We start from the raw sequence: 15,187 nt of genomic DNA on the forward strand, positions 1-15,187 counted from the left end.
AGTTTTTTAATCCCTCCTTGGTTGTTAACACACTGATGTAATGTGGCCTCTGTTCTCGAGCAATGCTTCTACTCATTCTCTGCCTCTTTCTCACCACGTACGCAAAGAAATGTTGAAAAAGCTTTGTTACTGAAAGTGTAACCCCTTTTACTTTCTTTAAAAAAAAACATACTTTATGATAGTTGTGTTTCACAGTCTAGTGGGATCTCCTCCTCAAACTCTGGCAATTAATCATGTTTTGTGTCTCTGCTGCTCAGCTAACATGTCTGCCTCAGAGTTGTCTTTGTCTGATGTGCGTGACCGAGTACCTGTGCGTCGTAATGATCCGGGACTGATGCCTCTGCCGGACACGGAGTCGGAGCTGGAGTGGTCCAGTCTGGTCAATGTTGCCAAAGCATATGAAGGTAGGATTCAATCTAAAAGCTCAAAATTTTGTTTAAAAAGTTTCACACCAGGAATTCAGAAAACCTGTCTGCCATTTCCAGCATCTAAAATGTATGTTCTTTGTTCAAACATTTTGAATTTTTTTAATTCCAGTCTAGTCATCTATTTAGGTGGGCCCTGAAAATACTGTAAAGCAGATTCAGTCATGTGGAGCAGAACTTCGATAGATGTCAGAGAATTAGGCCATTATGCCACAGTTTTCTGACTATAGCTCCTGTCAAGTGAGGCTCCACTGCAGAAGCACATCCACAATGAAATTGCCCTTAAGTACCCTGCAGTAAAATCCTGGTTTATATCTGTATTAAAACCAATCTGCTAATGTCAGGACAGAAGATTAAGTGACATTTAAGGGCTCACTTGGCTCAACTGCTACATTACACATATTATATAATGTATTTTCATGTAAACCGCTATTGCAGATAACCTGATGGCACTAAAATGTAGTGTCATAGAACTGTAGAATAGTACAGCACAGAAGGAGGCCATTCAACCCATCGTGTCTGTGCCAGCTCTTTCAAAGAACAATTCAGTTAGTCCCACTCCCCAGTCTCTCCCCATATCCCTGTATTTTTTTTTTCTCCTTCAAGTATTTATCCAATTTTCTTTTGAAGGCTACTATTGAATCTGTTTACACCATCCTCCCTATCAGGCACTGCATTCCAACTCCTAACGACTCGTTGGGTAAAAATGAGGCTTGGACTCCTTTTACCTCTAGAAGCCGGGTACAAATCTAGCTCAGGCTGTTGGAATGAAAGTTTCTTTTGGTTTGAACGACCCTGTGTGAAGTGAGTTTGGCCAGTCCCAGTCCAGTTCCTCATGGCACCAAATTGGCCCCCTAATTTGGTACCATTTTCAATCCCCAGAATGCTGACCAACTCCAATATGTTAATATTGGATGGCTTTTAAATTTTCAGACTTGAATCCACTCTCACATCAGCTGGCAAAACATAAATGTTCTGGCGCCACCTGTCCCCTTGATGTGGATTACCATTCATTCATATCATCAGTAGCTTCTGTTTAATGGCTAATTCCAAGAAACTTCCAGTGTTCTAAATGCTTCCAGCCTGTTGGGAAATCCAGTGCAGTATACATTCAAGCATCATAAGGTTAAATCTCTTTTTCTGTAGACCCTTGTTTTATTCCTAGTTAATGTGTTTACAAATGCACAATAAAAACACACACACAAAGACAGTGCTTCCTTGGAAACCTGTGTCTGTGTGAAGAGGAGTCTAGAATAATATCACTATTGTGAGATGGGGGAGCAGTTCAGCAAGGGATAACTTGAAACCTCTGGGAGAGCGTCACCTGAAACTAGTCAGAGAGTGCTTAATACAATACAACCCTATAGTGGTATCACATCAACTCCTCTGAGCTGAATATCCTGGGGTTTGAGGCTGTGCGAAATGAAATCTGGATTTATCCCGCCGGCAAGTCACCAGCGGTAAAACCCACCGGATTGGCGCTGAGGTGGCTCTCTGCATTGTTTGATATCATTTGGCACAGACTGATGTCAGTTGTGCTGAAGGATTGATTTTCAGCAGCACTTGGAAGAACAATAACGGCAAACATTATCTACAGGAGTAACTCGATGCCCGATCCATAATGAAAGGAGCTCGAGATTGGTAGGCGGATTAAGCAACAGACTTTGCCAGCAGAATAAATAGATTTAATCAAAGCCCAAAATTGCTGGAAAATGCAGCACTTTACAAAATGAGGCTTTTACTTTCTGCATCACCACTTCCTCCAGTAATAGAGGGAGATTTGTTTTAGGATAATTGTTACCTTAAAGACTTTAAATGAGAAGTAGGGCTGATATTGAACGCAGTATGTTGGAAGTGTTCTGTGTATCCATTACTTCTATTCACATATCCATTACTTCTATAGACATAGTCACCTCTGTATCTTAAAGCGACAGTGTGATTTATTTAACTTCCTGAGGTTACTTTAAATGCGAGCATAATTTTATCTAAAGAACTATATCAGCGATTTGCTCTTGTGCATCTCTGTCAAGATCAGCTGAACTGGCAGACCCAAGTGAGCCTGGCATGATACTTTAGGGACTGGTTTGAGAGGGAATAGGAGTGGGTTGGTGAGGTGGAGGGGCTTCATTACTGATGCAGGAACACAAGCAAAACTCCTGATTACCTATCTCTCTTTCTCCCACAACCCCCCACCCACCCCCATGTCTCTCATTGTAGATCAGTTGTTTTTCTTGGTACAGCATTAACCCATTGCAATTATCTCCAGAACAATCACGTCCCACAGCTTTTAATTTATCTCTCTGCACATATCCTAAAATCTTTCTCTACACTATCCTAATCAAATGCTCAACATAGTCTTTTTTTATATAAAAACAAGTGTTTCAAGTGACCTCTACTATGGAGTGGGAAGAGGAGGAATTTACTATAACTCAGTGCTTACTTTGAGACCTTTTAACTTGGGTCCTCCAGCTCAGCTGAACAAACGCACATCAGCCATTCCTCCCAGCATTTTATAGAGTTGGATCAGCTCTCCCCTCACAGTTCTTTCATTGAAACAGTTTCAGTTCTGAAAGTCTTCGAGCTTACAGCCCGAAGAGGTGCATAGCAGTACGTATTTAGCCATATTAATAGGAGTGTTACTTAACTGGATACTTCAATGGTCCATTACCCCCTCCTAATCCTTTCAATCTTGATTGATGGAGGTTCCTATTTCAAGTGCATGTTTCAATTTGTTGGTTCCAACTGGCATTACTTTGACTTTTTTTTAACTAGAATGGTTCCAGGGTTGAGGAGTTTACAGTGTTGTAGCTAGACTGGAGAAGCTAGGGTTGTTCTCCTTTAGGGCAGTGGCTAAGAGAAAATTTAATAGAGGTCTTCAAAATCATGAAGGGTTTAGATAGAGTAAATAAAGGGAAGCTGTTACCAATGGCTGAAGGGTCAATAACCAGAGGGCCCAGATGTAAGGTGATTGACAAAAGAACCAGCGACGCATGAGGTAAAACCATTTTTATGCAACAAGTGGTTAGGATTTGGAATGAACTGCCTGATAATATTCCATAGGAATTACATTCCATTATCATTGAAAGAATAATAGTCATTTGTAAATGATGGAAGGGTGTGGGGAGGAATGTACAATCTCCGTGTTGATGTGGTTTTATTCTGTCAAAAACTTAACAGGATTAACTTAATTTAAAAATAAAATGTTTAATCTGGCACTGGTTACCTTTCTGCCTGCAATGGGGAATGTTTTTACTTGACAGTTTATTCCAGTAGATAAAGGGAAATAAAATGAGCTAAAACTTTGTTCACGGTAATACCCTATATGGTCTTTCTTCATACAGTGTTATCAATTTTCACCCCCTCCCTCATAATATGGATTTGACCAAGGATGATTGTTACTATTCACTTGATTGTTCCCATGGGGAAGTGCTCTTAAATTGTCACCGCTCTATGTCTGGCAATGCATTATGGAGCAGCTGTGTCTAATAAATTTGTGCAGTCCTCATGTCACTGAAAACCCGTAATCAGTTGCCAGATGCTTCCTCGAACATTCTAGCTTCTTGTAGTTATGGGCTGTGTAGAGTTGGTCACAAAATACTTGGAGCAGCGAAGCAGACAGACATTCAGAAAATTCTATCTACACTGAAAAGGTCAATCAAAGTCCAACACCCTTTATGTAAATGTAAAATCCTCCAAAATATCTATGCTCCACAGTTCATCCAAAACTCTGCTGCCCGTGCCCAAACTCGCACCAAAACCCATTCACCCCTCTCCCCTCCATGGCCTGGCCCCTACCTATCTCTGTCATCTCCTACATCCCTCGAAATATCTGCACTCCTATATATGGCCTCTTGAGCATCCCCCAGTTTTAATTGCTCCACCATTGGCAGCTGTGTCTTCAGTTGCTTAGGCCTTAAGGAATTCCCTCCTTTTAATACTCTTAAAACCTACCTCTTCAACCAAGCTTTTGACCATCTACCATAATATCTCACTTGGCTCGGTGTCAAATTTTGTTTAACGCTCCTGTGAAGCACATTGGAACATTTTATTACGTTAAGGGTGCTGTATTAATGCAAGCTGTTGTTGGAATGCTTTTGAAATGTAGTCACTGTTACAATGTAGGCAAATATGGCTGTCAATCTGTACACAGCAAGGTCCCGCAAACAGTGAGATAAGTCACCAAGAAATCTGTTGGAATATTGGTTGAGGGATAAATGTTGGTCAGGACACCAGGAGAACATCCCTACCCTTTGATTAGTGCCATGAGAAATTTTTCTTCCAGCTGAGAGGGCAGACTTGGCTTGATGCCTCATCCAAAAGACGACAGCTCTGACTACAGCACTCCCTCAATGCTGCACGGGGTGTGTCGACCTAGATTATGTGCCCAAGGCCCTGCAGTAAGATTTGAACCCGTGGTTTCTGACTAAGGCAGGAGTGCTACGCGCTGAACCAAGACTGACGATCTGGATAGTGAGCAGGGAACATGAGGTTCTCCCAGTAGGATTTGCCAATGATAATTCTGTTTCGTTTTTTTTTTTCAGTCCAGAGAGCTGTTTCCCTTTTCTCATTGAACGATACCTCTGTGGGATCAGAGGTTGGACCAGCCTATACCCCTATACATACCCACAATACCTTGGAGCGGCAGTCCTCGCCCCGAATACCACATATTTTAAGGTGACTGCTTTTTTATTTTTGTGATTTCCCAGTACTTTTGACTCTTGTTTTTGCAACCATTGCATCAAGTTCACTTGACATCAAGGTGTGACAGGAGCACATTATTTCTCCTGTTCTGTATTTGTTGTCCCTCACTCTTTCACATCATGCAAAAAAAAAATTCATACCTGCTTTCATTCCTGCCATGTTTCTTCACTCCATTTTTGAGGTGATGAGATCAATTTCTCACCAGACCTGTAATTTTAATTAACTTGTATTTAAAATTCTCATCCTTGTGTTCAAATCCCTCCATGGCCTCACCTCTCCCTATCTCTGTAATCTCCTCCAGCCACACAACCCTCTGAGTTATCTGCACTCCTCCAATTCTGGTCTCATCAGCATCTCCCTCCAGTATTTTCATCGCTCTGTCATTGGCAGCCATGCCTTCAGTTGTCTGGGCCCTAAGCTTTGAAATCCTCTCCCAAAATCTCTCTGCCTTTCCACCTCGCTTTCCTCCTTTAAGACACTCCTTAAAACCTACCTCTTTGGCCCAGCTTTTGATCATCTGCCCTAATATCTTATGTGGCTCGGTGTCATATTTCGTTTGATGATGCTCCTGAGAAGCACCTTGGGACGTTATATTACATTAGAGTTGTTAAATAAATACAAATTGTTATTGTTGTTGTAAACCGATTGTACGGGAAGTGGTGCCAGGCTCTGTAAGAAAACTGAAAATCTGAAATAAAAAGAGAGAATACAGCCCACGTTTAACATCTGACGGAGAAATGTTTGTTGTTGTCTAAGGTGGACTAACGTTTCTAGTTCTGAACCCTTCATGCTAGCGCATTGACTTATCCTGCATGATCGATTTTGAGTTACTGAATTATTGGGAGTGAAAGTGCAGTAAGTAATTCAGAGAAGGAGATTCAGAGCTGGTGTCGTGTGCAGTTGCAGAACTTGTATATCAGTCAATGAAATAGTTGTTTTTAACTCTTCCACTGGTCACTTTTCAGTCGGATAAAGACTGGTTGCAGAATTTCCTCTACAATTGGCACTTAGCTTCACTGTCAGTTACAGATTTATTCTTCTATTTTAATTAAAAATTTCCGCTTGGTTGTAAAATGTTTGTTTTAAATGAAAAGGATTAATGAATAGAATCCATCTATCAAACACAAATGAGTCAATGCTGCTATGAGCACGTTCTATTCAAATTCTAATAAGCATTATGTTATTTAAGGGTAGAATTGTTAGCTTAAGAGCCAAGTAAGGAGAGTTGGTAAGTTCCAGCTAGCAGCTTTGGCATGCTGTGGTTGGGATTCATGTGGGATTGTGGTTGGGGTGGAAAGTCTGTATTTTCCTCTGCCTTTGATCCCATCTCTGAGGGCAATTCATGCTGCCATCCAATTCCACAGAGGCTGACTCCAATCCTTATATCATCAAAGTTACCATCTTTCACTTGTGAATCTAAAAATGAGTCATACGGATGGGCAGGAAAGCACCAGCTGGTCCAACAAGCCAGCCCCGCAAACCCTGGTGGCTGGAGTATCATCATCTCCACAGCCTTCCCCTCTCCACAGCCATGTAATGTTCTGAAAGAGGATAAATAAAAAAAATTAGGCTAATTGGGGGGTGGGGGGGGGGAACTCTGAAAAATTCCTCTCTGACCCCCCTGAAGCGATGGAAACCAGTCCAGAAGTGTTTGTTTAGAAAGTGTCAACAGGCTTTTCTCCTGTGGAGTGTTGTCGGAACTGAGCCTGATTCAGACTGTGCCCTGTCATGTGGCCAAACCTTCCACCAATCAAGAGTGGGAATCCTGCCTGGCCTCTTTGTTTCCTATCCCTTCCTAAGCTAATGTTAACAGCATTTCAAACATGTGAACACAGACTAGTGATTTGCACTCCTGATCCAAATGGCTCCGCTCCTTACTCACTACCACCTACAAACTGAGCCTTGCGAAGTATCTTAAAAAATTTTCACTTGGAAAACAGGACCGTTTTTTGGGGGGAAAAAACCTTCTCCATGACAGTTGTGTTTATTGCATAAGTAACATCTGCTGGTGTAATCCCAAGTAGCAAGGGAGTGTTCACCTTCACTGTCACTGAAACACAGCAGCCAATTTGCACACAGGAATCACCCACAAACAGCAATGTGATAATGAACAGATCACCTGTTTTGGTAATTTTGGTTGAGGGATAAATATTGGCCAAGACACGGAGAGCTCCCCTGCTTGTCTTTTGAAATAATGCCATGGGATATTTTACATCCACCTGAGAGGGCAGATGAGGTCTCCGTTTAACATCTCATCCAAAAGATGCTACCTCTGACAGTGCGGCACTCCCTCCAGTGTTGGAGGTAAGCTGGATTTTGTGCTTTGGAGTGGGACTTGAACACACAACCTCCTGATTGGAATGGTAGGAGAGCTACTCACTGAGCCAAGGTTAACACGTTGTTCTAAATTTAATGAGTGTATCCTCTGTTGCAGCGATGAGCCAGCACTGGCCCTGACGGGGAAAGTCTTCCAGCTTGAGATCCAATTGAAGCAGCTTCAGGATGATCTGCTGAAGGTGAGATGCAGCTGCAGCATATTTTCTTTGATTCATTCTTGGGACGTGGGCATCACTGACAAGGGCAGCATTTATTACCCATCTCTAGTTGCCCTTCAGAAGGTGGTGGTACAGCTGAGTGCCTTCCTAGGCCACCTTAGAGGGCAGTTAAGAATTAACCATATTAGTGTGAGGCAGGTGCCTAGGCTGGACTTTCTAAAGACTACAGGGTTCCTTTCCTAAATGTTGGATTTTCTTTCTTTGCAATCTAATAAACAAGTGAAATGATGCTCACTTTTGACAGTGACCTTGTGCTTATACCGGCGATGAGTAATTATCAAGAGGATTTGAAACAAACCCTATTTCGACAGAAGCAAAGAAGGTGACTTAATAGATACTTGTTAACGATGAAGGGTTTGATAGGGTGATTAGGAAGACTTGATTCTTCTGGTTTTGGAATTATCAATTTAAAATTGTCAGAGGGATTAGGAGAAGCCTCTCTGGGCAGAGAGCTGTTAGAGAATGGACAGCTTTGTCAGGGCAGTTGAGGCAGAGATCATTGTACCCTTTAGGGGAAGAGTCAATAAACTTTGCAAGCAGAAGGCAACTGTAGGGGAGAGAGTCAGGGCAGTGAGATCAGCTTTTTGGATTGCTCTAGCAAAGAGCTGATGTGATGGGCTGAATGGCCTTATTCCATGCTGTAAACTTTAATTGTTCTGTGTCTTAGATGCATGGCCATCTATAGGCATTGCTGTGAAGGACACAGTCACATTTGCACAGTTCAGTAACCTAAACTATAAGTGATTGGAGAGTTTGGAGTACTTTTTCAACTGAGTCACTCACTAATTGCTTGAGGCAGCTGTAAAACTGGAGCAGGATCAGAAAACTGAGGAGTGTTTCCAACACCTCCATCTGTGGGACATGGGAATGTTTTCCAAACAGCAGTCATCTGCAAGAACTTATCCTGAAGTATTCTCTTGATATTCAGAAGATCCAAAGAAAACACTATGCAGCCAGTGTTGAAATCTTAAAGCGTAGGAAGCCTGGGAATAGGACTTAGACACAAGCAGTTCCATTCCAGTGATGGTGCGTATGAAAGAGAATTGCCCGCAAGAGGTTCACAAGTAGTATTCACAGAAGCACCACCACTGCATAGCACAATGGATTAGTAATCCATTCCATTAACCATTTAACCTCCTCACTCTTAATCATCTCCACTGGACAGGATATTTTATCTTTATTTGATAATTGATCCATCTTTTGTCCCCTTTTATTCAATACCCCTCTTTGAATGTGTGTACCTCTCCCGGGCCTGTTCCAGGACTCTTGGGTCCCACTCTAGAATTCTCTCCTTAACTCCTTTTGCTCCCAACCTGTCTCTCTCCTTTTAAAATGCCATTTCTTTTGATTAAGCCTTTTGGTCATCCATCCTAATCTCTCCTTTCCCTGCCTATCTGTGAAACGTTTTGGGGATGTTTAATTTTTCATTTACACTAAAGGCCATGGTATAAATGGGTGTTGCTGTTGTAGTATCTCCCCAGATGCTGGGATATTTGTGCAGCCAACAAAGGCTGATCTTCCAGGTTGTCGTATGCTTCCTGCCACTTGCACACCATTGTGTGATGCTAGTGGAGCTCAGTAATTCACTGTATGGGAAATGCTCACCCTGATATACTCTGGCACAGCTTTTAGACCCTCTGATGTGGGGAAGCACTATCATCAGTCGATTTTTTTAAAAATATATATTTCTGAAGCAGTCACTTGGTGAACTGAATGTTTACCCATTCAGTGACAGCACTGAGTGGGGCAACGCATTGCCAGAAGCAGAGAAATATGTCTTGACATAAACGCTCAGAAGACCACTCTCTCTCTCTTGTATTTTCTCCTTTCTCACAGCAGCTATTCTCACTTCAGATAATGGCGTGAGATCTTGTATATCCACCTGAGAGGGCACACGGGTCCTTGGTTTAACGTCTCCTTGAAAGACGGTACCTCCAACAGCCCAGTACTGACAGGGAGTGTAGAACTATTGGTCCTGTGGAATCTTTTCCCTTCTTATGGTTGAAGTGCCTGCCTCTTCACTGAGCAATATGATCACAGTGGCATAATACAAATCAGGAGCTGACAGTGTTGGAGAGATCCTTCCTTTGTACAACATTGAGAGTGCCCTCACATGACACAGGGATTGGGATTGTGGCCCTGAACAAGATGTTGGCGAGTAATACTAAGCGGGGGAATGTTGCACCTTGTGTGTTTATAGAACCCAAATTGAGGAATATCTCTCATTTTCTCTCTGCAGGAGAAAGAGGATAAAATTGTCCTGCAAGCTGAGGTGGCAAACTTGAGGGTTAACAATCAGCGCCTCCAAGAAGAGTCCATGTCAGCTACTGAGCAGCTGAGGAAATTTGCAGAAATTTTTTCCAGCACGATAGAGAAGAAATGATGCCAGCCAGCCAGCCAGCCCACCAACAAGGAATCTGAACCCGTTTTTTTATTTTTTGTTGTACATTTGAAGCAACTGTAATGCTGAGTGACAGCCCATCGTGGAAAATTCCAGAATTTGCAGAGCCGTCACAGCCATTTTATTAACAGCAGATGTGGTGGCTTTTGGGCACATACTGGAGGTACAGGAGAGAGGGAATGACCTGTTCACTTTCATAAGGCCAGCAGGTAGTGAACACACAGACTGCTTGGCCTTGTGATGATAACTCATTGTACATCTGTTAGCAGTGCTAGAATGGAACTGGTCTGTACAAGTGTTTCTCAATACTTCCAGTAACTTCATCTCATTTCATGATTAAATCCACAACCTAACTCTTTCCCTCCCTCCTCCCACCCCAACTCCTGCAAACTGCCGTAAGGCAATCATTGCGCTGTTATCTCGCGAGAAGCCTTTGATCATCTGTCTCCTTCCAAAGCTTGACGAGTTACCGAATGCTGGTCAGGATGTAGTGCATTTACAGAAAGCAGCAGCATTTTTAACAAACATTTTTTTGGCAGAAGTGATAGTTCTGGAAATGCAGGCTGTCCTTTTTAATTATTTTTAACACATTCTGAAGTGGCAAAATGGGTCTTAGCTGCAGAAACCAAAATAATAGTCAAGAGTGGGTAAACTTTTCCCTCCATGGGATCAGAAACCAGCAAATCCCAGTTGATTTTCCAACTGCCTTTTGGCCCAAACTTGGTACACAGTCTTTTATGTTTTAAAAAAAAAGTTGCAAAATTCATTTTTTTTTTTAAATTTATAATGAGGGGAAAAAGGCACCATCCTGTTTAAATACTAAGCCTTACAGATCTGAAGATTCCAGGGTTTGATCTTCGGTCTGTGCTGAGTGAGCTCAGGCAGCAGAGGGTTAGCTGCAACAGGCCCCTGAATCCTCGGATGAGGTGGGAGGAGGCTAAATCAGCCAGGGTTCCCATTCCTCGTCATTGACAATGACCCCACGCTCCCCGGCCACCCAGCCCAACTCCTCTTCCCTTCACGTGGAAAGTGTTCATAGGAGGGCATCGTGTAGGGACAGACTGTGATGTTTTCTGTAGCTGAACAGCTCACCACCTGGATCTGCACATGAAAAATGGTCAGCAAGGCAAGATAGGGGGAAGATGGACATCAACCATGCAACACACCCCTCTATTCGGAACCTTTAGGGAAAGAAAGAGAAAAAGATCAAGGAGCAGTATGGATGGTTACAACGAGCCACTTAAAAATTCACTGTAGGAGACTTATCTTAAACCACTCGGTTGCGATGGTGAGACCTTGTTCTCTTACTTTAGTAATCTGTAATAGTGTTGATAGATTTCAGTAAGTTATTTAAATTTAATCAAAAGGTTTTGTTTCCAATATAAAAAGAAATGTAATATTGCAGATATTTAAAACAGCAGTCACCCTGGTCTAACGTTAATATAGGAAGTTTTTAAAGCACTTTCTCATGCAGACTAAATTATTTTCTAGAAAAATTCCATTTAACATGGCTCAGGAAGTTAAACTAATGTAAATGCTCTTTGTATACATTATATTTGTATAAATTGCTTTAAATTTGATTTTTTTTTTAAATTTCAAATCTGAAAAATCGAAATTGGAATTGCTGAGGTGAATCAGTGACTACTGAATATTCTGGAATTTTGTGATCTTACCTTTCTAGGGATTATACACTACAGAAAACACAATTGTGGGGAAATCATGTGAAATGATTAATTTAACCAGAGAGCCAGTAGCTGAATGTTAACCTAGATGCTGCCAAGTTGATGCAGTCGTCTGGATTTGTCGAACTGTAGTTTTGTGTTTTGTTCAAATCTCTTCTTTTGAAAGGGGAACAGTCACAAAATGAGCTTTATCCTGCCTTCTGGATTCCTTTTCTCCATATTTTCTGCAGTTTGAGGATCTGGAAAAAGAAACACAGAGGCATCTGTGCTGGTATAGCTGTGGATTTATGCAAAACGCAGCATCAGAGACAGAGGGAGAGCACAAGCAAGTAGCTGAAAGCTTGTACCACTGTTGGAGCTGGACCATGTGCTTTTTCAAAAGACAAGATACCTGGTCGATGGTCAGTGACTATAGTTTTGGCCATGTGGGTTTTCCACATCTGTGCTTGCCAGGACCTAGCTTATAGACGAAAACTCGATGGCTAGTCAGCACTGAAGCTATCTATTGAAGCACTCTTAACACTATTATTTTAGGCCTCATTGTCCCTTGATGTATTCTATGTACAATCCAAATGCTGTCTCAGTCCACTGGCCTTGAAATGATGCTGTGTGAATCATTAGTGCAGGAATGCCTGAAACACATTCATCTGAAATTGTTTTGCTGGGTATTATAATGGTGAGTTAACAGATTTAAACATGCTAATGCTTCCAGTAAAACAACAGAGGAATTCTGAATACATCGAGGATCTGCGCGCTAACATTCCCAGTGTCTTTTCACAGTCATTCTTGGTTAATGGCCATTTCCTCCATTGAAACATGCAGAGTATATGGGTACTTCTAAGGGAATGGAGAATAGCAGAAAACAGGCAGGGAGTTTCAAGGGTGCTGCCCAACCGAATGGATGATACAAACCATCAGAACAGTGTCTCAAGTGGTTGGGACCCTGAGATTGAATTACAAACTAGCAGCTAGATTACATTTGGACAAAGTAATGAATGATTGAGGGAGGGAAGAGGGATCGAGAGGAATCACAGAACAGAGGCAGTGTGTGACTGAGGTGAAAGGGTAATTGAGCACCTGAATGTTTTATGACATTGTGTGGCAACTGTTAACTTTGCCTGCAAAATTATTAGTGTATGTTCGGCTGAATGTGTGCATGTGTGTCCAGAATAAGAGGGAGGAAACACATATAGAAGCTAAACTGAAGTACATGCGTTAATACTGGTTAATCTCATTTTAAATTTTAAACCAAAAGAAACAATTATCCTCCCTTGTGACTGTTCCCTCACTGATAATGCAATCCCCTCTGCCTCTGCACGCTGACAGCATGTTAGTTGATGTGCGTTCGCGATTTCTTGTATAAACTGGATTACAAAAGAAAACTTTTTATAAGACATTTATATCATGATCTAAATCTGGAGCTGAACGAGAGGGGAAACGTTCCAAGTGTCGCAGCTGCAACCATCAATGTCTTAAAAAAGAAAAGTTTACTTGGAAATGAATCTCTCTGTAATATTTGTGTATAAAGAGTGGAAAAGTCTTAAATTTTATTGTTTTTGTGTGGTGCAAATTTTCCAATGTACATTTTCTGTCTTTGTAGGATGTTGTGATTTATTGATTTGATTTGGGGACGTGTTCTCTTTTTGAGTAGTGTGTAATTTATCTGTTTTTCATATTTTATAAAGACATCGAGCTTTCAAATGAGATTTGTATTTAATTTGTGTTCGTTTTTGATTCAGCTACTCCATTGGTGAATCCTCTTTTTTTTTTTTTTGTTTTATTTTCATTCTTTTGGCATGTATCCGGAAAAGTGAATAAAATCTTTCATAAACTTGTGACGTGTAGTTCATTTCTGAACTCTCAGTGGAACAATCATTTTTTCAGGTGAGCCCACCCCTGCAAGCTCCCACTGATGGCTGGGCATCATATTGTGGTGAGCAGCTGAGCTACCTTGACGAGGAAGGACTCGGGCTCATTTACACAGAGTGTGCTGACTTGGCTGATCCCAGTTAGGACGGTAGAAGGGCTGCTGCAGTCAGCATCATCGCTCTGAGTCAGAAAGGAATAATGGGCCAGTGTTCCGATGCCTGATCGCCATACAGTGCCTCATGTTGGAAAGTGTGAGTGAGTGAGTGTGTGTGGGCAGGATCAGAGTAGCCCATGTTCACATGAGCGATGATCACTTCGAGTAAAGTACTGAAGAGTAGCTGATGTACTGGGGTACAGTTCCACAGTAAATGCCTGTCCCTTCAGAAGGAAAGAAATCTGACTATAATAAAAACAGAAAGTGTTGGAAATACTCAGCAGGTCTGACAGCATCTGTGGAGAAAGAAGCAGAGGTAACTTTTCAGGTCAGTGACCTTCATCGCTGGATTACAGATGTTACGACCCGGTGAGAAAGGGGTCTAGGGTTCCCTTTCAGCCTTCACTGGGTCTTACCCTAGCAGGGTTTAATTTTAAACACACCGTGTTTTTAGCTTCCCCCTTGTTGAATCCTTGTTCACCACTTTCCAAATATAAGGCAAAGAAACGAGCACAAACTAAATTTCTTAGGTTTAAAGAAGAAAAGTTGAAATTTACTAAACTTGAACTTAAACTCTAATTCGGTTGACGCCTATGAATGAATGACGTGCCCGCGCTAGCACGCATTTGCGATACGCATGCAAATAGAGACAGAAAAGAGATGAGCAAAGTGGAAAGGTTTGAGGAAATCTCTGAAGAGGGTTTTTTGTTACAGATCTTCAAGCTCACTGATTGTAGGTAGATCTTGTTTTTCATTGAGGCCCAGTATTATTCTTAAACCTTGTTTGCTGTCGGAGACTTTTCTCTTTTTGCGTTCATGTGTCTTCAGTGAATTCAGAGGCTTGTGAGAAAGTGATGGGAGCAGACAGGAGAGATCTTCTCAGTCCAGGAGCAAACAGTCTTTGAGTTCAAACTCTCTCTGGCCAGTTCAAAAGAAAGCCCTGGAACAGCCAATTAGTCATGTAACCAGTTGGGCTAACCAGTCCTGGCTCCTGTGGATTGCATCATACCAGCAGTGCCTGGAATGTGCTTCCCCAGCCCGTCACTGTCCAGTGATTAACATCCATTGTGGGTTGAATGTGTCAGGGAATGGTCCTTTATCTACACAAGCACCATCTGTTAATATGCAAATGTCTTTTCCAGCCATGGCTGATCTGTTTAACAAGTCATTTTCTCACTCTAGCAACAGTTTGAAATCAATGTTCATGACAAAATTCATGTGCCTCATTCTTGGCAAGTGGGGACCTAGCATGACGCCTCCACACCCAACGGAATGAAATGCGATTTGAGAAAAGCGCATTTCAATAAAAAGGTCGAGAGAAAATAGAAGATACAGAAAAAAACATGCATATCTCTCATTCATTCACAAATCCTAAAACTTACTAAAATTGCCCCTTTTTT

The 15,187-nt window shown here is 41.8% G+C and overlaps 1 protein-coding gene across 11 annotated transcripts in view; it reads left to right on the forward strand.

The window, feature by feature from the left end:
- sipa1l3 (signal-induced proliferation-associated 1 like 3) overlaps positions 1–13,599 on the forward strand; it is a 224,687-nt gene extending 211,088 nt beyond the window's left edge. For 10 of the 11 annotated variants that reach the window (XM_068018906.1, XM_068018907.1, XM_068018898.1 and 7 more), the window contains 4 exons: positions 258–404; positions 4,967–5,099; positions 7,561–7,642; positions 9,921–13,599. In XM_068018906.1, the coding sequence (XP_067875007.1) occupies positions 258–404; positions 4,967–5,099; positions 7,561–7,642; positions 9,921–10,064 (506 nt within the window). In that variant the 3' untranslated portion in view covers positions 10,065–13,599. The remainder of the gene's footprint in view (positions 1–257; positions 405–4,966; positions 5,100–7,560; positions 7,643–9,920) is intronic. The other variant, XR_010969801.1, reaches the window with a different exon arrangement.
- The last annotated feature ends 1,588 nt before the right edge of the window (positions 13,600–15,187 follow it).

Source organism: Heterodontus francisci, chromosome 40 (genome assembly GCF_036365525.1).
Source record: "Heterodontus francisci isolate sHetFra1 chromosome 40, sHetFra1.hap1, whole genome shotgun sequence".
NCBI classification, from domain to species: domain Eukaryota; kingdom Metazoa; phylum Chordata; class Chondrichthyes; order Heterodontiformes; family Heterodontidae; genus Heterodontus; species Heterodontus francisci.